Below are 22,340 nucleotides of genomic sequence, written 5' to 3' on the forward strand. Positions count from 1 at the left end.
CCCAGGACTCCGCGCTCCTACTCACGTCGGGCCCCTCCAGCGACGCAGGGAAGGGAGGGGCTCCATTTGCGCCCCCCTCCAGGTGCTGTTGGACTCCAGCAGACAGCAGGGCCAACGGTCAGGGACAGGGAGGAGGGGGTCTTGAAGCCCTACAACAGCTGGAGGGCCGCGGCTCCTTCTCCCTGCCGGAACGGGGCCCTTCTGCACCCAGCGCAGATGCTGGAGCCCCTAACCCTGCGCCCCCCCCCGATGCTGCTGGCCTCCGTTTCCCCCCTTTTCCAGGCCACTGGACATGCTGGCGCTGCTGGGAGTTGGAGGCCCCCTGCCCCGGTCGAGGCCCTCGGGGGGAGGGGGGCCCTCCAAGCAGGACTGACCGTCGAGGCAACCCACGACGTGTCGGGTGTAGAATTTATGGACACCCCAAGATCTGTACTTGGTGTTCCGTGACGTTTCTTCTCCTCACAGTAATGTTTCGGCTCCGAGCAGGAGCTATGTAAATTGGTTCAAGTGTATAAATCAAACTAAAGGGGGAGGGGAGAGAGTGCGCCGCGGATGCTCTTCTGAGCAGGCCGTGGCACCCGCATCCCATCGCCATGGCAACGCCCTCCATCCACTCTTCCTCGCCCAGCCTTTCCAGGAACTGCTTGAGGTCGGAGGGGGCTGGCAAGTCATGCTTGGCTCACGCGCGCCGGCGGGAGATCCCACGGCCACCTACTCTCCTCCCCACATACCAGGGCTGTGGAGTCCGTACGCCAAACCTCCGACTCCTCTATTTTTCTACTCTCCGACTCCACCCAAAATTGCTTCCAACTCCACAGCCCTGGAAAGGGCTATAAATGTCTTTTTAAATTGGAAGCTCTCATAGGAGCATTTTTATCGCTGTCTGAATATGCGCTGATCTTGGCATCACAGCATTTGTCTTCATCTGGGTCTTGTGTCGTACACTGACACACAAAAAGTTTTCCATCTTGAGTTATGGTGAAATGCTCAACTACAGCTGACTTCATGGGAAGCTTCTTTGACGTTTTGAATTTATATTTTAAAACATTTGTCAATCAAAATTTATTTTGAAGCCGGAGTTGGTACATTTCTACCGACTCCGACTCCACCCAAAATTGCTTCCGACTCCACAACCCTGCCACATACTCAGCTCTATCTCTCATTTAAGTCCTCACCAGAGTTGGCTGTGAATACCTTGTCCAAATGCCTGGAGTCCATAAGTGGATGGATGGGAGAGAACAGGCTGAAGCTAAATCCCGACAAAACCAAGGTGTTGCTTGTGGGTGATAAGAGAAGGTTGGGAGATTTAGACTTGGTGCTTAATGGGGTGAGATTACCCCTGAAGGACCAGGTCCGCAGCCTAGGGGTCATTCTTGACTTCCAGCTGTCCATGGAGGCTCAGCTTTCGGCAGTGAGCCAGGCAGCTTGGTACCAATTACATCTGATACAGAGGCTGCGACCCTACCTTCCTGTACATCTGCTCCCACGAGTGATACATGCCCTGGTCTCCTCTCGCTTAGACTACTGTAATGCGCTCTACGTGGGGTTACCCTTGAAAACGGTCCGGAAACTGCAGCTGGTACAGAATGAGGCAGCACGCTTGATAAAGCAGAGCCGTCGCTGGGATCATATCACCCCAGTGTTGGTAGATCTACACTGGTTACCAGTTGTTTACCGGGCCCAATTCAAGGTGTTGGTATTGACCTTTAAAACCCTATACGGTTTTGGCCCAGTTTATCTGAAGGAACGCCTCCAGTATCACCAATTATGCCGCCAAACAAGATCAGCCTCACAAGACCTTCTCTCGGTCCCACTTGTTAAAACAGCTAGGCTGGTGCGGACCAGAGAGAGGGCATTTTCGATCGTGGCCCCCACCCTCTGGAACTCGCTTCCTTTTGACCTCCGACATGCCTCCTCCCTGATGGGTTTTCGCCGAGCCTTAAAGACCTGGCTATTCAGGCAGGCCTATGGGGTTTCTGGGGTGGACTAGTTTTATGGTGTATCAATTGAAGGATGGTTTTAGATGAATTGATGTCATGGTTTGTTGATTGTATATTGATTTATATATTGTATTTTGCATTGCTGTAAGTCGCCTAGAGTGTCCGTTAGCTTGGACAGATAGGCGACTAACAAATAAAATTTTAATATTATTATTATTATGCACACATGTCCCAAATGCTGTAGGCAAGGCCCAGCAGTAGCCAAATACCTGGGCACGACTCAGCCGCCTTTCCCCATCAAGGGAGGGCAGGAGAGAGAACCCAGGCGTCCTGGCCTGGGTCTTCCATACCCAGGTCCAGCCCAAGACATTTTGCAAAGGACACAATGGCACCCCTCCTCCTCCCCACTGAAAAGTAAAAAAGATTTAAATGCATCTGTGAGGGGCCATCCTTTTGAACCCCACCAGGGGGCAGCAGGCTAGCTTAGGAGGTGCAGAGCAGGCTGCCTTGGGCACACTCAGCTGTCCTGTCTCCCCCCCCCCCCAAAAACCTCACTGCTGCTGTCCCTTGCCCCTTAAAAGGTCTGCAGCCTGCAGTGGCCCCTCACCCTGCCCAGGTTCCAGTCATGCAACACTAAACTCTGGGAAGAGGGCTGAGGAGGGTCATTGGGGCGGAGCACGAGCCCACATGGGCAAGGACTGGAAACCAACCAGCCACTTCTGCAAGGCTCCCAACAGCTTTCTCGGATGGGCCACTTTGCTCGCCAGCTCTGAAGGGGCGGCCACATTTAGTCCTAGAGGAAGGGGAGAAACCCAGCTGCCTAAAGTAGAGCACAGTTTAAGTAAACCAGGGCCCTCCTCTGACCGCCGTGCCAGGTTTGCGAAACACTTTGTAGATAAACCTCTCAGGCCGAGCCAGTAGTCGACACGTTTCCTTACATTGCAGGGCTGGGGGGGGCACATTTATCACTCTTGCTGGGAAGACTACATTGTTTTAAAGGAGGATATTTTATGTAAACCTCCCCACCCCTGAGACCATTTACTCCAGGCTCCCATCAGCCTCAGCCACCATTGCCAACGATGGTTGGGGGGCCATCAAGCTCTGGGAGGCCACAGCTTAGCCACACCTGACTCGCAGGATCTGTCGAGAAGGTCCTTGCCACAGATCCAGCTAGGCAAGCGCGTCCTGGATGGATAAGGAAGCTGAGCTGATTGTTAAGACCTTCTTGAAGGGAGGAATGGCCCTCAGCCCTCCTGCAGAGGACATGCAGCAGCCATTCCTTAACAGCCCATCTTGGACCCAGGGAATTACTAGCCAGTTTCCTGGATGCTTTCCTTGAGCAAGGGGACTCAGGGAGGGGGGAGTAGAGAAATAAGCCAGCTCCAGACCCCCTGGATTTTCAGGGCCCATCTATACTGGGCATACTGTGGAGCACCTTTGTCAGGAGGCAGATGGGCAACTGGGCCAGGGCTGGTGCTCCCAACACTCTCAGTAGCTTTGATGCCACAAGGTTCTCCTCTGGTCCCGCTGACAGAGTAGGGAGTTGGAGGCAACACTTTGGCAGTGGTTCTGCTGCTACCTGCCAAGCAGGTTTTGGAAGCTGGCAAGGCTTTTGTTCTGGCCTTCAGGGGCTTTCCTGGCAAGTGCCGCAGGAGGTTCCCTATGCTTTGAAACATTTTCCTGGAACTAGTGGAGAACTTAAAATGTGATCAGCATGTTGGCTTATAGCCCTTGGGCCCAGTAACACAATGGAAGCCCTGAACCAGTCCGACAGGAGCTGGATGAAGCCAGCAAAGGTGATCTAGGGGTAAGTGGGACCTTAGGTTGAAGAACTGGCAGAAATGGGGAGGGCCACACACACACACTGAGAAAGGAGGCGGGGACCTCCTGCAGGTACTCCTGGGTCCAGCCTTGTTGCTGGAACAGCCCTCCACACTCTGCTGGATTTCTTTATTTGATTGACATCCCACCCTTTCTCCTGGCAGGAGCCCAGGGCACCAAACAAAAGCAAACTCTTCCTTTATTTGTTATTCTGTATATTATTATATTTATATCCCCACTTTTCCTCCCAAGATTTCAAGCCTCCTTTGCCACCCCGGGCTCCTTTTCAGAGGAAGGGCGGGATATTAATTTAATAAATAAATAAAAAGGTGTCAGGCATGATTCTGCCCCTCCCCAAAATCCTGTGATTGTCCCAAGGTCTACTCTGTGAGCTTTATAGCCTATTAGGGATTTCAGGCCTGATCTCCCCGATCCTAGTCCGACACTCTTTAACCGCTATGGCACAGCAGCTTGATGACCGGCACCTTGTCTCCACAATTCATGCCTTGGTGACCTCTAGATTGGATGACTATAATGCACTCTCTCTGTGGGGCTTCCTTTGAAGACAATTCAGAAATTTCACCCGGTCAGCAAGGCATTGGTGAGAACAGGCAGGTCAAGACCACCGACTCCGGATCTGGAAAAATCAGCTATGGGTACACGTTGGCTTCTGGACCCTATTCATTGTGCTGGCTTTGGCTTCTAAAGCACTACATAAAAGCCAACAAGGCTCCTGGTAAAGCACGCGCACACCAAAAGGTCTTAGGTTCCACCAGCAGCATCTTCAAGTAGGTCTGCCAAAGACTCCTGTCTGAAGCCCTGGAGAGTCACTGCCCATCACGCAGGCAATCCTGAATTACGTGGACCAAACAGTCTGAGTCTACATAAGGCAGCTTCCTATGTGCTGCCTAGTGGAAGGGTCACTTCCTCACTTCCATCGCACCTGCCTCGGGTACTGAGCGTGAGGAGGCTCTCCTACAAGTGGGACCCGCTATAGGGAGCACAGCCGGCTCCACAAAGGTCTGGTCCCTTCTGGGTGTAGCGATGACTTGTGGAACTCTGCCCAAGGTGGTTCAGCTGGCATCTTTCCTGCTGGTTTTTAAGAAGAGGAAGAAGGGACCTTTATTATTATTTCAGAAGAACATTTCCTTTTCAAACTGGACATCAGGTACCCAGAAGAAAGAAACACAGCACCAGCCTCAAATGTGGAAAAGAAAAAAAGAAGACTTTATTTAGGAGAATCACAGCCTTAAACTGGAGGAATGTTCGCATTTAGAGAGAGAAATCAACCAGAGAATCTGGGCAATAAACTTCCGTAACCGTCAGCTGCTCAACCACCAATTAAAAGGATCCCCCCACCCCAGCTGTGCCCATCTCTTGGCATATCTCAAGGAAGAACTACCTCGAATTAGAGAGGGAGATTGTTCATATAGAACTATTTGTGGGGTGGGGAGGAGAAACAGGAGGGGGCACACAGAGGATGACAGTAGCCTTTTACCCCCCGACACAGAAGTAATAAATAACAAAGTTAAACTTTATACTTTTTAAAAGAAAAAAGGCAAAAGAAAATCTTAACGAGATCTCTACCACCCCTTCTTTCCTCTTGGGACATTTCTTTTTTGGAAGGAGGGGATCAGCTGAAGGAGCTGGTGTGGAGGTGGCAGATATTTTTTTGGGGGGGAAAGTTGCCCTCTCCAACCAGCCAGTGACTCATACAAGAAGTGCCAGCTCTGGCAGTCCAGCAGAAGAAACTGTCCTCTCCCCCACCCCACGCACCCCACTGTCAGGTGTCTGTAAAGCTAGGCAGTGAGGGGAGGGCTGAATTCCTCCCCATATCCAGAGGTACATGTCCAAACTTCATACTTCGCATCTATTAACAGAAATAAACACCAACAGCTAAAGCCTCCATTCAACCTCTCAGTTTCACACTGATTTTGGCAAATTTGCCATGAAGGTGCTTCTTTGCAAAGGAAACACTTTTGAATGAACACATCTTGTCTCAAGGTCTGAAAACTGCCACACCCTGGAGAACACTCAAAAGCCATCTGAGCTGAAACCACAGAACAAGACATGAAGGAGCATTCAAAAAACACTCTCTGGCACAGAAGAGTGATGGACAAAGAAAGGGCAAGAGGCCAACATAGGAAAGGATGTCGCCGGAGAAAGGGAACAGGAGGCACACTTGAGACAGGCTCACGCAAACCACCACAGCCAGCCACTACAAAGGAGAAAGATGCCACGTGGTGGGGGAAATGCCCAGCTCCCCCTTCTATCCTGCTAAGGAGGACGCCCATCCCTTTCCTCTGCATTACCCACCCACAGAGCCAATCCAGCCTGAACTGAAGCAGGAGGTGAATGGTGAGTCCAACAGTTCTGCTGGAAGTCAAGGACAAGAGCTTGGAAACCTTATTTATTGACTAAGCTGCTGGAAGGAAACTGGGATAAAGGGCAACCTACCGATAGATTAATAAAGGGCTGCAGGAAACCTTAAGTGCTCATTATGATGGAATCAAAAGGATGAGAATTTTTGACAAGGAAGGGGCTCTTCTAAGCTCCTGGGCCTTAAAATCTCACAAGCATTTCACAGTGGTGCCTGGTCTAAGGTTTCAAAGAGATGGCTGTAAAAGCATCAAGGACAGGGGGAGAAGAGACACTGGCACCCACCCACCCCATGTCTTCCCCCACACCAGGAGACACAGTCACACAGGCAACAGCTCAATCTCTGAAGATCTGGACTCTTTACCAACCCTGTCTAAAAGTGGTGAGCCCACAGCCCTCTCTTGGGCTGCTCCTGGCTGGTTCCTGGCCCAGAGGGGAAGTGGGTAGGCAGAGAGTGGGGGAGAGAGAGCGAATGTAAAAAAAAAAGAGTCTGCAAAAGAAACAGGAGATGCACCTTCAAAGTGGCACAAGAGAGTGAGAGAAATAAACACACACACACAGCCCAGCTGGTGCCACAAGTGTTGAACCCACAAATTCAAGCTGGACCCCTCAATGGAAAGATGAGCACCAGAGATGCTGCTTAGGAAGAAGGTCTGTCTGGTTTGCTACCAAGGCAGAATATTCCCATTTAGGCGTCTTAGTGGGGGCAGTGCATTCCACTACCTCCAAAAGACCCCACCAAGTAACGTGTGCTCTCATCACGCCGACTTCTCCTCAAAAGGCAGAATTAAGGTTCACTTTAAGGACAGGGCCGGTGGCAGAGAAGACAAATTAAAGATCTCCAAAGTGACACAAACAAACACGCACCCCTCTTCACCCCTAAATCAGAACTGCATCTTGTCATTAAGTCAGAAAGAGATTAACTACAGGGCCTAACGGTCCTTGGATTCCTTCACGGATCTCTGCCTGCCTTCCATGAGCACAGAGCCCACTGACCTCAACGCCATAAACAGTCACAGGGTGTCCGGAGAGGAGGCTCGGCCTGCGGCAGGGAGAAGCAACCAGAGGATGCCGCAGTCCCCGCTGCGGACAACCCACAACAAAGCTGGTCTGGGGCCTGAGGTTGCAAAGCTTCTCGTCAGGAAGGGAGGCGAGAGGGGAGGTGGCGGCGGCAGCACGGAGATGCATCACAATTTCTTGTAAGCAAGAAGGCTTCAGCCGACGAGGCACATAGTCCTGGGGGACAGAACAAAAGACGGTGCTTCATACAGCCCTGGGCCCAAAAGCAGCCAAGTTCCAGCACTGCACGCAAGAAAAAGGGGCGGGGGGAGGAAGACAAGGGCTGAGAGAGCAATCAAACGTCAGGAAGAGGATCCCAGCAGGCATCCATTGCTCGAGGGCCCCGCTTCCCCCCACCCTGCATTACCCGCTTCGGTTTCCTCTGTGCTTTCTACAGGCAGCGGGTGCCTCACCGCCTGCACTGCCAGCCTGCAAAGCCTTGTTCTCACCAAGGCAGGAAGCTGGGCTGCAACTCTTCAGGCTGTGGGTGAGTGAGGGGCTCATGGGACCCAGCAAGGCAGGCCACCTGCACTTCCAGCGCCGCCAGGCATCAGATCCAGAGCCGCTGGTCCTTTAGCCCCAGCAGCACCTGGCTGGCGGCAGCCAATCTCCAAGGCCTTTCCAAGCCACCCGAGATCCTATAGCCAGAGATGCTGGCGGAGAGCGCAGCTGGTGTGCAGGTGCTCCGCCGCTGGGCAATGCACTGCCCCCTCCCCAAAAACCAGCCTGCTCAAGAGGGGTTTGAGCCCTGGCTTCTCCCGGACATGCTCATTTTCTGTATACTGGAAGGCTTTGTGCCTCGTAAAGAGGAGCGCTCCCACCTGCATTGAATTTATTTTATGTTTTTATATTCTTGGTTTTTGTCCTGAATTTATTACTTTTTGTAAACTGACTTCTCTTTGTTGTGAGCCACTTTGGGCACAGCTGGCTGTGGAACGGTGGCATGTAAATGATCTCAATCGATCAATCCATCAGAGAGGCTTCCCTATCTTGGCGAGGCCAGAATCAGGCAGGCAGAAGGCGGGGCTTGCGCACAGGGAGGGAAAGAGCACGCAAGACCAGCCCACAGCACTGCAAACCAAAGAGCCCAAATGACAATGGGATTCGAGAAGAGACTTGGGGGGAGCTAGCTTTAGGTTTTCCAAGTCCCTCTCATTCGACCTGGAGAAGCAGGCACTTCTGTGGGAGGGACTCCTCACAGCTGGAGGGCTGCTGTTTGCGCAGGGGATGCCCCACCTTAAGGAGCCATCCCTGCACACAGCTCACTTCCCTTGATGTGAAAGCCTGCAATGGGGCTTTCTCCATCATCACGGGCTGGGCCACGCACCTACTCCTCCCCCAGGGTTTACCTTGCAAGACAGTTGCCAGGCATGCTTGGACTCCGCCTCTAACAGCTACATTGCTGCCTAGTCTGTGTCTGGGTCCCTCGTGGCTGCCGCAGCTGGCGCAGAGAAGCGTCCCCATACTGGATTCCTGAGCCCATCCTCTCCGGATCAAGTTCACCTGATAAAGGGGCAACGGGGGGGGGGGAGAGAGAGAGAAAGAGAAGCTTAGTCACAAGACCAGTCCAGGGGTTGGTCCTCATTATAGCCTTCCTCAGCCACCCATTTGCTTCTCCAGCCATCCCCACATATCATATTTCTTACACTTCCAAAGCAGACAGGAATTGAAAGGTCAGACTTCTCTCCAAACTCAAAGGCTGGCTATCAAATGGCTAATGAAGGGCAGGCACATCCCACCTGAGCCATGGATGGCACAAGGAATCCAAACACTGTCACAGCAGTTTCTACCTGAAGCTTAAAAGCTGAGCAGAGAACTTGGAACATTTCCATCCGTGAGCAGAGTGAACCGCTGCAATGGAGCCACTGTGCGTTCTGTCCCACAAAGCATTCTGATCAACTCCTCCTCCTTCACCTCTGATTTTCACATCTACTCTCTTCTTCCCATGCCTGAGGAGGAATCCCTATCACACTGCAGAGGATTCCAGGCACACTCCGGAGCACAAGCAGAGGTCACCCAGAGCCTCATCTTGAACAGAAATTGCACCTTTTAATGCCAATGCTCCCTGCAGCTCAGTCTGCCATTCCTCTTTGAGGAAGACCCACTAAACTTCTGTGGAACCCTGGGAAACCCTGGAAGGCAGAAGGAAAGCCTCCACCCTACGCCAAGCCTAGCCCCTTGCACATATCTCTGTTTGCACCAAACTGTTCATGAATATAAGCTAGTGGTGCTCTAATGCAGCCTTTGCCTTTACGGGGAAAACGAACTTCAGAAGGCTACACTCAACAGGATCTGCGTCACTCCCAAACAGTCAATGCTTTGGGGCCATAAACATCAGAAGCCAAAGCTTTTTTTCACCCAAAACAGGTTCATTGTTTTCTTTTGGAGTCAGATGGAAAAAAAGACCAAGACACACCCGATTCAATTTTGTTCAGGATGGTCCGGGCACATTTGAGGAAGGCTTCCTCTACATTCTCCCCGGTCAAGGCGCTGGTCTCCAGAAACATTAACTCTGCCAGGTTAAATAAGAGACACAGAACAAGCTTAATTTTGCTCAGTCAAACCAGGTAAAGCAAAGAAGGGCGCAAGACAGAAGCTTCTCCTCCTAGCTCCAGGAGGGAAACTTATCTGAAAGAGAGTTAAGAGAGAAGGAGCTGGGCTTACTGATAGGTCAGCTCAGTTTAAAATTCTGGGTCTCTCTGCCCCAGTTCTCCCCCCCTCCCCTGCCACCTCCAAGGTTGAGGGCTGGTTTATTTAATTATTTGTTTGTTTGTTTATTGTACTTAGATACCACCCCATAGCCAAAGCTCTCTGGGCAGTTTACAGTAACTAAAAACATTAAAACAAATATACAAATTTAAAAACACATCTTTTAAAAATAATTTAAGACAAGGTCCACATGTGATCAGAGAAGGAATCAGGGAAAGGCCATTACTCGTCAACGAGCCAACAGGGCACAGCAATCTAGCACCTGAGGTGGCTTCTACAAGCAGAGAGAGAGAGACGCTCCCATCCCTACACGAAGGCACTTCAGCGGCCCCTGCTGGCCGGGCAACCAGCCGGCTCCGTCAGCTGCCCCACCGCCATCCTTGGTGGTACCACCACAAGGGCAGCACAGGAAGGACGCAGGCACACCTCAACAAGCCACGATCCTCGCCCTGAGCAAGCAGCGTTGACAGCCGTGGGAGAGAGCAGCGGGTGAGCCCAACTCAAGGTGGGGTGGGGAGAGGAAGGGAAGAAAGCACTTGCATCAGCCAAAGAAAGCTGCTTGCCTCCCCTTGCAAATATTACCATTCTCCTGAGCAAAACGGGATGCCTCCAGAAACGTGACTTCCCGGTCAGCATCCAGATCCTTCTTGTTGCCACAGAGAATGATGATGATGTTGGGACTGGCCAGAGTCCGGGCATCCGTTAGCCAGTTGGCCAAGGCATTGTACGTCTCTCTGCTGCAACACAGGACCAAAAACAAGGGGGGGGGAGTGGCCCTGTCAGGCAGGCAGCCGGACAAAGAGGCCCAAGGAGGGAGCCTCCCTCTCACTGCAGCAGCTAGGCCAGCCAGCCTTTGGCTTCTCATCTCCCCTCCCGGGAATCCCAGCTTCAGCTACAGAAATGCTCCAGCCTCTCAAAACTCACCCACCACACAGGCATCTCCTCAGACCCACAGAGGGTTGCAGTGGGCTCCTCCCCTTGCACTGCCGTTGTGCAACATAAATAACTGTACAATCCAAATAATCATCCCCACCACTCTCCACAGACGGGCTCAGAACGCCACAACCCTGAAGGAGCTGTCTTGCCTGCAGACGGTCAATCCCCTGTGGCATCTCTATGTGGGGCTGGGACAGACTCCTGCCTGAGACCCTGGACAGCCATTGCTGCCAGTCAGTGCAGACAATGCTGATCTAGAGGGACCCATGCTCTGACTCAGTGTAAGGCAGCTTCCTGCGTCCCTTGGAGTCTGAAGGGATCTGCTGCTCCAACGGAAGGGAAAGAAACGCAATGACAGAGACCCACCTGGTGATGTCATAGACCAGCAGCGCCCCGGCTGCACCCCGATAATAGCTTCTAGTAACCGACCTGGACAGAAAAAGGTCAAAGTCTCAGATGGAGGTGGACGGAAGGATCCAGACACACTTTTTTTAGGCAGTGACTTGATATGTGCTTACTCAGTGGACTCTACTTCCAAGTAAAAATACACAGGGCTGTGCTGTTGGGAGGCCCAGAGATCCTCTCTCAAGACACATGAACTCCCCGGCCCCCTCTCCCCAGTGGTGTTCTGTGCGGTCCTTGGGCTTCTATTAAAAGCTGACTGAATCCAGCCCTCATGGATGGACACAAACTGAAAGGGAGCTTGAAGCCTAGCAGACCCCTTTGAATTTGGAGATTTCTTGGGGGGGGTTGTTTTTTAACATTCAGGATATTTGAGATGTGGTAAGGAGAGAGACAGCACCAATTCTTGACAGATTGATGATCTTGCAGATTCATATGCAACGGTACTGAAAAACATTACAATGCTGTTTTGGGGGGAAATCTTTTTAATAAATTCCCTGACATCTGGAGTCTTGCTAGAGAACTTTTATCATTTTTGCTGCAAGTCACTGTTCATGCCCATCTTCATACCCCCAGAAACTTCCACCCTTAAGGCTTGACAAAATGGGTGGCATCCCCACGTCCCTACCTTCCCTGGAACACACCATAAACACAAGGCACCCTTTCAACAAATCTGGAGCCCTCTTCTCTGTACAGTCTGGAAAGCAAGTCAAGCACCACTTGATGGCTTGCAAACCTGCAGAATGAGCAAGGGGTCACCTCTGAGCTCCAAGGGGATCCTGTCCCTTACCTAAACCGCTCTTGCCCAGCTGTGTCCCAGATCTGGAGCTTCACTGTTTTGCCACCAACATTCACAACTTTAGATCCAAATTCCACCCCTATTGTGTGATTGGAATCCTGTTTAACTATAAAAGGAGAGAGAGAAAGAAAAATGAGCAGGGGGCAGAGAGCATTGAGGCTCAGCCACAGAAAGACTCAGAAACTGCAATTCAGATGTTGCATGTCCGAAAACACTGGAGGGCGGGGGGGCAGAGAATAACACCTCCCTACCCACTTCCAGGAGTGTTTATTTAACAACACCCACAGATTTGGGGCAAAAGGACCAGCAGACAAGGTGTTTTAGATGCCAGGGTAAAAGGAGGCAAGATGGCAGCTGTTTCCAGGGTGAGGGAGAATTCAGGTGCGGCACCCAAGGCTGGCTATCGGAATGAGCGCCGTCCTGGGTTGCTCTTTTGCAACACAGGAAGGAAGTGAAGTGGGGGAGACTTTATCTTCCATCTCCAACTTGCTCAGTTCACTTTGTTTAGCCAGCCTTGAGTGGTCTGCAGCTATAGACAGACTTGTCAACAGGACATTTTTATATCTCTATATGGAGGGAGAAGATGAATCCTTTCCATCCACCTTCCTTACACTCTGCTAAAGCGCAGGGCAATAATCAATATATATTACAGAACAGAGAGAGGAAAAGACACGGTGCAGCCACCACCACTCTGTTAAGTTCAAAGCATGCAAATATGACTATCCTACAAGCTTGCCCAATTTGATGTGAGCAAGTACAGTGTAACGTCTCAGAGACTGAGCAATGAACCAGGAAGCCTCCCCTTCAAGTCTTGCCCCTGCTGTGAACCCACTAGATGTTCTTAGGGAAGCCCTAACTCTCTCTTCATCCCACTTGCACAACAAGCTCATAATACTGTCCTACTTTACAGGGTTGTTGTAAGGAATACTGAGTTAACGTGGTAAACCGCTATATCAGTGCCAAGGATTATTACCACCGACATACAGAAGAGCCTGGCTGCAAGACAGGCTCACGGTACGAGCCTCTGCACCATCTCTGGTGGATCAGGCCTGATCTCCATCTGCTTTATGAAAGAAGGTGACACCGGGGCCTCTGGCGGCTCATTTTACCAGACAGATTTTTTTATAGGATACTTTTGATTTAAACTGCTGCACTGCCTTTGTTCTTACTATGCTGCACTTTTCAGACCTGTATATTATGGATGTTTTCAGATGTTAGCTGCCCTGAGAAGGGCGGGACATATATTTTAAAAATATAAATTAATAATAAAATAACCCTCCACAAAATTACATGAGATCCTGAGCACGTCCCTGAGCTGAAGCTGGGCAGGCTCCCTGGAGCTGCAAAATATTTGTGCTGGCCTAAACAAGATAAAGTTCATTCGATTACATATTTTCTGCCAATAGACACAAAAATATCCCAGCCCCAAAATCAAAGGGTCTCACGTGCTTTGTTTTGAAAGAAAGGTAAGTGGCCAGATGCTCCACAAACACACTCCGCTGCCACCTGAGCCAGGCAGGCAGGCACCTGCCCTCTCCTCGCAACAGACAGAGGAGGAAAGAGGGAAACGGCTCTTTAATTGTGGTGCCCAACCTGCGGCGTGAACTCTCCAGAGAGACATGTCTGGAATCCTCATTGCTTGCTTTTAAGGGGGCTCTTAACATGTTATTCCAGCAGGCACTTAAAAACTGGTCAACACTGTTAGTTTCGCCATTTTTTTTAAATTGTATTTAAGTTGTTTTTGTTATATTGACTTTTATGTTTTGTTTCTTCTAAACAGCCTTGGGTTGGTGTATGCCTGGAAAGGTACAACACAAACATGACGATGCCCCGAATAATCTTACATTTGCTCTCTATGAAGTGATGGAGGAGGCAAGACTTTCCCGTTCCAGCGCTTCCAATCACTAGGAATTTGAAGAGGAAATCTGTAGAGGGAGAACGAGAGAGAGCGCCATGGTGTTAACAGCCTCAAAAGGCAGCAAAAGGCCTGGAAAGCAACCAGCCAAGAAGCACCGGAGATTAACAATGCCATATACTAGCAAAAAAGGCCTAGACATTTAGCGGGCAAGTCAGAAGAAAGACATTTGGGGACAGAAAACCCACACAGCATTCCATTACTACCACTAAAAATACAAGGAACAAAATACCTGACAGTCCACAGTTTTTGTGGTTCCCAAAACCTGCTCTCTCAGGCAGGGCACCTGACCCCTACAGTAAGGCCAGCTCTGCTGGAGAAAGATGTCATGTTCTTTGACAGCCATAGCAAAAAATCTAGGCACACAGGCAGCTGAAGCCCCAGCTGTGGCCGAGCCAGGAGAGTTTGTAGACAGCAGCCTACTTTGCAAGACACACAAGCAGGGCTGAGAAGGTATCAGCATTTTGGGAGGAAACCAAGGCAGGAAACATATGCCAAACTCCCAGGAGCCAGCATCAAGCTGTCCAAGCGCCAGGCCCCAGATGGAGATGAAAACAACCTATGCTCACAGTGGCCCACCAGATGCCCCAAAGGAAGGCCCACAAGTAGAGCCTGAGCACATCCCTCTCCCACGCACGATCCCCAGCAGCTGAAATTCCGGGACATACTTCCTCTGATTTAGGAGGCAGCACATAGTCATGTTGACTATTAGCCATCGATAGCTTTATCCTCCATTAATTTGTCTAATCCCTTTTTGAAGCTAACAAAGCTGGTTGCAATTGTTCCATCACGTGGTAGTGAATTCCATAGTCTTGTGTGCTGTGTGAAGAAGCCTTTTGTCTGTCCTGAATCTTCCAACATTCAGCTTCACTGGATGGCCTCGTTGGATTCTAGAGGGAGAAAAACGACTTTCCACACACAGTACATCAGCTCATGCGCCTCTATTGCGGCCCTCTTACTTTCCTATTTTCTAAACTAAATACCCTCCAATGTTACAACCTTTTCAGGTAGGGGGGTTCTTGAAGCCCCATGATCATGTTGTGCCCCTTAAAGAATCTCTTTGTTGACAAAGGCTACCCCCTTGCTCTCCAGGGCTTTAACAAAAGTCATTTTCATGGAAGAAAAAGCCAGATGTCAACTGCAAATCATAAGAGTTGGCCAATGTTACTCTGCGGCAGACCTCAGGTGTGCCAGGCTGGAGGTTAAGATGCAACTGCAGCACCTAGGCTGGAATTGTCCACTGTCTGATCCCCGGTTCTTCCAAAGACTTGCTCTGAAAAAATACATCTGACCAGGACCCAAAGTAGCTTAACATCAGGATCAATATCAACCATCCTGCCAAGATCCACATCCTCTCTTTGGAGCAGTTTCTACACCACAAGAGCCATCCCACCTCCAGTGCTACAGCCAACAGCTTCCCCAGCTAGTCATAAAACCAAACAGGTTCAAAGCCCCACTTATGAGGTCAGGCGTTAATCTTGCCTCAATCTACACCCACTTGACTTGTATGGAAACTCCCTGGACACTCCCAGGAAGAATCAACTTCTCCATCACTTAAGATAAGAGTTACTTCATTCAACAAAACAACTCAAGCCTGCAATTTTTCTCTCTCTTTGCCTTCCTCCTTTGTTTAATAGGAAAATATTTTGGGAGCTCTTGTTGCAAGGCTATGTGGGAGGCGAGGAATGAATCTAGGAAAACATTGTCCTCTCTAGCAGAGCAAGGCCTCAAAGAACATACAGCTCCACCTAACTGGCACACCAAGAGTATTGCTGGGGTTGTAAAACCTATCAGGTCCCCTCCACTGCAATCCTGGGAGGCAGCTGCAGAATCCAGCAATTCTCCCTGCCTGGCTAACTTCATTGTTCCTTTCAATGTTCCTCAGCTGAAGTCTTTATATATATAATCCTCTTCTTGCATCTGGAGCACAACCGCCTTCTTGCAGTCGTGATTCCCAGCAAATGGTATTCAGTTGGTTCTTGCCTAGATAAGCACAGCAAACTTTGAAGTACCACAGAACTCTTGCTTTTTGTTTTGCTGTTTGCTGTAGGAAACTTCTTGTTGTTCTCCAATTTGAAAGGACAAGTTGACTGTCCATGAATTTCTGCTCCATGCTCCTTTCAGGACAGGCCGTGTTTTTCACGCTTCCATCAACCACATCTCATTTAATTTCATTTCCATTTGCATGCTAGTCCCTGAAGCATTCAGAAGTGACACTCTGGGGCCCACTTTCATAAGCAGCAATTAAGTTATTTGTAGTTCCAGCATCTGTGTGATTATATCATACTTCCCCATATTATGCATATGCTACAGTTTTGAACATTCTCACACGATTATAAATACCACACCCACTGTTTTACACCCACAAACACCAGGCAGAGGGCACAGGTCTGTGAAGACAAACATAGCAAACGGCAACTGAACATGCAGTGTTAAGGCTGCACCTGTTCACAGAATGTCTTCAAACACTGGATTAGTTAGATTATATAGCCACATGTCGGGGTTATCCCAGAAATTTAAAAGTATTGGTCTTCCATGGGCAGGGGAACATCAAAAGGCCCAGTGCCCTGGTTGTCTTCTTTCAGCACACAAAGAGCCACAGGATTGGTTTGCTTCTTATTATTTATTAGGGATAGGGAGCTACATGACTCCCCACTTTCCCTGGTGAATACCCCTCCACAGCTCTGAGGGGCACGTAGGCTGAGGCCTCACACCCCGCTCTGTAGCCTGCCAACCCCTCAAGTTCCCTGCCAGTCCCTTTTCCTTGTCAGGCTTTGACACACACACCTGCCCCCCCCGCCATGTGAGCCTCTGAAGGTCTCTCCCCAGTTGTTCCTTGTTTGGATTGTCTCCCAGCTATTCTCCACCAGCAAGTTCTGTTGACGGGGGACCTGATCCTGCATCCTCAGGACGGCAGCCAATGGCAAGTGGGGCAGTCCTTCACACACAGCATACGCTGCATAACTATGCCCACAACTGGGTTGTTTGCCTGTGTTACAACCCTAAAAGGTATTTTGAGCACTAATTACAGCTTTACACCACTGGCTTCCCAAGGAAAGAGTTGCAAGCAGTACAGAGAGTTAAGAATAACAAGCCACTTTTCAAACTGCAGGCACTTTGACGTTCTCAATCAGGCCACACATCACTGCAGCTTTCCCAGTTTCAGCCCTGCCTTCACACTGACCACTTTAGCACAGAGAGCAAAAAAAGGGATTTCCACTCCGGTAGCCAACTGTTTATTTTTAAGCACTGGGTAGACAGCTACGCCCTTTGTCTGTCATGAGTGTTTATACCACTGCTGAATCTTGCTCACCTGCTATGCAGGTAATAGGGGTATAATTATGAAAGATGCAGTGATTCGATCGCTCCTGAAAAAGCCCACCCTGGACCCATTGGTTTGTGACAACTACCAACCAGTTGCAAATACCCCCTTTTTAGGGAAGGTGATTGAGAGGGTTGTGGCGCAGCAGTTGCAGGTACTCTTGGATGAAACAGATTATCTTGACCCATCCCAGTCTGGGTTCAGGCCTGGTTATGGGACTGAATCGGCCTTGGTTGCCCTGATGGATGACCTTTATCGGGAGAAGGACAGGGGGAGTGCAACCCTGTTATTCTTACTTGATCTCTCAGCAGCTTTTGTTACCATTGACCATGGTATCCTTCTGGACCGACTTGGTGAGATGGGTACTGGAGGGACTGTTTTACAGTGGTTTCAATCCTATCTCCAGGGTCGCTCTCAGAGAATAGCATTGGGTGACCATCTTTCGCCCCCCTGGCAGTTGTGCTGAGGGGTGCTGCAGGGTACCATGCTGTTTAACATCTATATGAAGCCCTTGGGAGCAGACATCAGGACCTTTGGAGCAAGGTGTCAGCAGTATGTTGACGATACCCAGCTCTATTTCTCTGTAACATCTGAATTGGGAGAGGCCGTGCAAGCCCTGGACTGCTGCCTGGACTCGGTGGTGGGCTGGATGAGGGCCAATAAACAGCCTGAATCCTAGCAAGACGGAGGTGCTGTGGGTTGGTGGTTCCCCAATTTGGATAATTGGTCAGTTGCCTGCTTTGGATGGGGTTGTACTCCCTCTGAAAGAGCAGGTTCGTAGTCTGTGGATGCTCAGTTCATCTTTGTCGCTAGAGGCCCAGGTGACCTCCGTGGCTAGGAGTACCTTTTACCCGCAGGGGTCAGTCTTGTCCCCCTTGCTTTTCAATATCTACATGAAGCCCTTGGGAGAGGTCATCAGGAGTTTTGGAGTGCGTTGTCATCAGTATGCTGATGACACGCAGCTCTACTTCTCCTTTTCATCTTCTTCAGGTGAGGCTGTTGATGTGCTGAACCGTTGCCTGGCCGCGACAATGGACTGGATGAGAGTTAACAAACTGAAGCTCAATCCAGACAAGACTGAGATGCTGTTGGTGGACGGGTTCTCTGATCGGATGGTGGATATATACCCTGTCCTGGACGGGGTTACACTCCCCCTAAAGGACCGGGTTCGTAGTCTGGGAGTCTCTTTAGACTCTTCCCTCTCACTTGAGGCTCAAGTAGCCTCGGTGGTTAGGAATGCGTTCTACCAACTTCGGTTGGTGGCCCAGCTACGTCCCTATTTGAGTAAAGAGGACCTTACAGCAGTGGTACATGCTCTGGTAACCTCACGTTTGGATTACTGTAATGCGCTTTACGTAGGGCTACCTTTGAAGACAGTTCGGAAGCTACAGCTAGTGCAAAATGCGGCGGCCAGATTGCTGACAAGGACCAAGCGGTCCGAGCATATAACACCTGTTCTGGCCAGCTTGCACTGGTTGCCAATATGTTTCCGGGCTAGATTCAAAGTGTTGGTATTAACCTATAAAGCCTTATATGGTGCGGGACCACAATACCTTGCGGAACGCCTCTTCCGATATGAACCGGCCCGTACATTACGTTCTGCTACGAAGGCCCTCCTCCGGGTTCCAACTCACAGGGAGGCCCGGAGGGTAGTGACGAGATCTAGGGCCTTCTCAGTGGTGGCCCCTGAACTATGGAACAGTCTCCCCGAGGAAGTACGCCTGGCGCCGACTGTGCTCTCTTTTCGGCACCAGGTCAAAACCTTCCTATTCTCTGAAGCATTTTAAGTTAAATTGATTTACTTTTAAAAATGTTATTGTATTGGATTTTTGATTGTATTATTTAGTATTATTTTGTTATTTATTGTATTTTTATGCTATTTTATGTTCACCGCCCAGAGAGCTATTGCTAGTCGGGCGGTATATAAATCTAATAAATAAATAAAATAAATAAATAAATACCAGCTTTGGCTGGTAAGACAGCTGTGGCTGTTTCTGGACCGGGATAGCCTGACCACTGTTGTCCACACACTGGTAACCTCCAGGCTGGATTACTGTAATGCACTCTATGTGGGGCTGCCATTGAGGTTGTTCTGGAAGCTGCAACTGGTGCAAAATGCAGTGGCGAGACTGCTCACTGGGGCAGGGTATCGCCAACATGTCACCCCACTGCTGAAAGAATTGCACTGGCTGCCCATTTGCTACGAGGCCAAGTTCAAGTTTCTAGTTTTGGTGTACAACGCCCTATACAGCTTGGGACCAGGATACTTGAAAGACCGTCTTACCCCTTATATACCTAGTCGATCACTGCGCTCTGCAGGTGAGGGCCTCCTGCAGATACCATCTTATCAGGAGGTCCGTTCTGCACAACACAGGAAACGGACCTTTAGTGTGGCAGCACCTACCCTGTAGAATTCCCTCCCCTTAAATATTAGGCAGGCACCATCTCTGTTATCTTTTTGGTGGCTTTTGAAGATTTTCCTCTTTCAACAAGCCTTTTAAGTTGAGACCTATCCCAGTCTGCACCTGTGTTGGAATTGCTTTTTAATATTTTTTTAAATGTTTTTTTAACCCTTTTTAAATATGTTTTTAAAGCGTTTAAAAAAAATGTTTTTAAAGTTGTTTTGTTTTGGTGTATTTTAAGGTCTGTTTTTATGATATTTTGATGTGTTTTTAGCACTTTGTTTGCTGCCATGGGCTCCTGCTGGGAGGAAGCGCGGGATATAAATCAAATAATAATAAATAAATAAATATTAGGAGATCTTCTCCAGTGAATGCTGTAATGTGGCCCGATGTTGCCTCCTTCCCCAGCAGAGTTTTCCTATCATCTGCAGTCTCTGTCTTACATGTAAACACACACGGAAAAAGGCACCTTAGCCTACTTAATGGAATGTAATAAGGTCTATTATTGGGGAGGTGGAGGACTTCCGATTAGAATAGGGCTTAATTACAGCCTAAATCACCTCATCCTGTCTCTCTTCGTTCAGGAGCACAGGAGAGGTGGAGAGAGACAAATACGCTCCAACCCGCCCATCCAGCAACCCTTGGAGTTCTGTTCGCAACAGATTCATGTTCTGAGAACAGGAAAACAATGACATGCAGCAATCCTGCCAAGCTGCAAAGCAAGAGAACATATTCCCTTCATTAGAAAAAACTGGGGAAGGGGGCGGAGAGAGAAAGACTTGCTCAGGTTTGTTTCTCAGCTCTGACACAGGCCGCCTTCTGGGCACCTGGGCAAGCCACTCAGCCACTTTCTTAGAAGACAGAAGGAGATGATGCGAGGACCACGTTGGGAAATATTGCAAGATTACTCTACCGGGTTAACGAGGCGCTAGAACGCAGCCCAGGGCCCTCAACTCTCTGAGCCAGGCTTCCTCAACCTGGTGCCCTCCTGATGTTTCAGACTACCCCTCCCATTAATCCCAGCCAGCACAACTGTTGTATGATGGATGCTGCAGTCCAAAACATCTGGAAGGTCCTAGCTGGAAAAGACTCCTCAAAGCCACTCTTCCCCAGGCCAAAGCCCAGCATGCCAACAGCCTGCTTTAACCCTCAGCTTAAGAAACCCCCCCCAACACCCCCCTGGTGCTCCGCAGGTAAGCAGCCACAATCAGGACCCCCCCCCCGAAATAATCCTCCCTAGGATATTCTCACCCCTATCCCGAGAAATCCCGCGCCTGCTCCCCTAACACACGCCCCCTCCCCAATTATTGCTCAGGCAGGCGCAGACCCAGAAGCCCCCCACACAGAAAACGAAGCCCTCCCCGGCAACCCTTTGACCCTCCACGACCCCGCCAAGAGATGAAGAAGAGACAGCCCCACTGGCAACACACACCCGAGACCCCTCGCCACGGGACACCCCGCCCCACAAAAAGCAGCGCCTGCCCCACGCTTAATGACAACAATCATTATAAATAAGGCCAGAGGAGAGAAGCCACAGCCACGATACTGTCACCCTTACTCGGCCCTTCCCCCTAGGTTCCCCCCAGCTCCTTTAAAGCCAGCTACTCCCCCCCAGGGCCTATGGGGCCCCTAACCTCAGGACAGCCTCCTCTCCCCCCCTTTTTACCATAAGTCTCAGACATGTTTGGGGCGCGGGAGGGGAGGCGGCCCCTCTCCTCCTCCGCTGCTTCTTCTTCCTCCTCTTCCTCCTTCCTTCCTCTCTGGCTGTGCCTGACCTGAAGAGTGAGAATGATTCGCACAATATGGCGGCGCCCAAGGACCCGGCCAATATGGAGGCGCCCAGACCAGCAGCTTCCGGGTTGTCGCTTTTCCTCCTCCCCCCCTTGTTATGGCGTCGCTGCAATTATGACTTCACACGACATTGTTCGGCGGCGGCCCCACGCCCCCTCCCAAGCCGCGCCCTTTCTCCCCTCCGTGCACCGCTAGAGAGGAAACGAGCGGCTTCTAGCGTTGAAGCGCGTGAACTGCAGCCCACGAGGAGGAACACCAGGAAACCCACCCCCCGCAGCCCTAGATTGGCGCTTCAGACCCACATGGGCCCCTCTGCTGGTGGCTCCAGGAGTGTAGTCGTCCAGGGTCTCAGGGGGTCTTAGACCCCTTACTTTTTTGGGAGCAGGGTCTCTATATCTCCAGTATCCCACCAGCCAATCAGCATGAAAGGAGTGTGTTAGTCACTGAGAAGAGTCTTCTAACATGCTTCCTTGGCTTTTCCTGTTGGTTGGAGCCAATCAGAATGAAAGGAGGTGAGTCAACCACTGAGAAGACTCTTTTCAGTAGCCAACAATGCCCCCCCTTTCATGCTTATTGGCTCCTAGGGACGTCTCTTTTTGTGGGAGAAGGTATTAACAAGGATCTCATTCTCAACCCAGCAGCAAAAGTGGGGGCACAGCTGTGGCTATCATGAAGGAACGCTGCACTTCTCGGTTTGCCACTATGCTACCCTGTTCCTAGCAACAGCCAATCAGATGCCCCTTCCAGAAAGGCCACAAAGCCATCCCCTGCATGCTTAGCTGCAGCGGATGGCCCAATCATTGTTAAAGTAGACTGACACTGGTTTAACTGTCACAACCTCACTTTACCTTTAATAGGTCCCAGG

General features: G+C 50.2%; 1 protein-coding gene across 3 annotated transcripts; it reads right to left on the reverse strand.

The window, feature by feature from the left end:
* Positions 1-4,965: 4,965 nt before the first annotated feature.
* RAB4B (RAB4B, member RAS oncogene family) lies at positions 4,966-21,567 on the reverse strand. 3 transcript variants are annotated; one of them, XM_061597248.1, is made up of 8 exons: positions 21,351-21,564; positions 13,890-13,970; positions 12,037-12,151; positions 11,211-11,273; positions 10,491-10,645; positions 9,616-9,711; positions 8,549-8,702; positions 4,966-7,442 (listed from the first exon to the last, which is right to left on the reverse strand). In XM_061597248.1, the coding sequence occupies exons 1-7, from the start codon at positions 21,364-21,366 to the stop codon at positions 8,587-8,589; spliced, it is 642 nt and encodes a 213-aa protein (XP_061453232.1). In that variant the 5' UTR covers positions 21,367-21,564; the 3' UTR covers positions 4,966-7,442; positions 8,549-8,586. The 3 variants fall into 3 exon arrangements, with proteins under 3 accessions (XP_061453232.1, XP_061453231.1, XP_061453233.1); XM_061597247.1 differs by having other exon boundaries at positions 4,966-7,376; positions 21,351-21,563; XM_061597249.1 differs by lacking the exon at positions 9,616-9,711 and having other exon boundaries at positions 4,966-7,376; positions 21,351-21,567.
* Positions 21,568-22,340: the final 773 nt, after the last annotated feature.

Source organism: Rhineura floridana, chromosome 15, assembly GCF_030035675.1.
Source record: "Rhineura floridana isolate rRhiFlo1 chromosome 15, rRhiFlo1.hap2, whole genome shotgun sequence".
Lineage (NCBI taxonomy): Eukaryota > Metazoa > Chordata > Lepidosauria > Squamata > Rhineuridae > Rhineura > Rhineura floridana.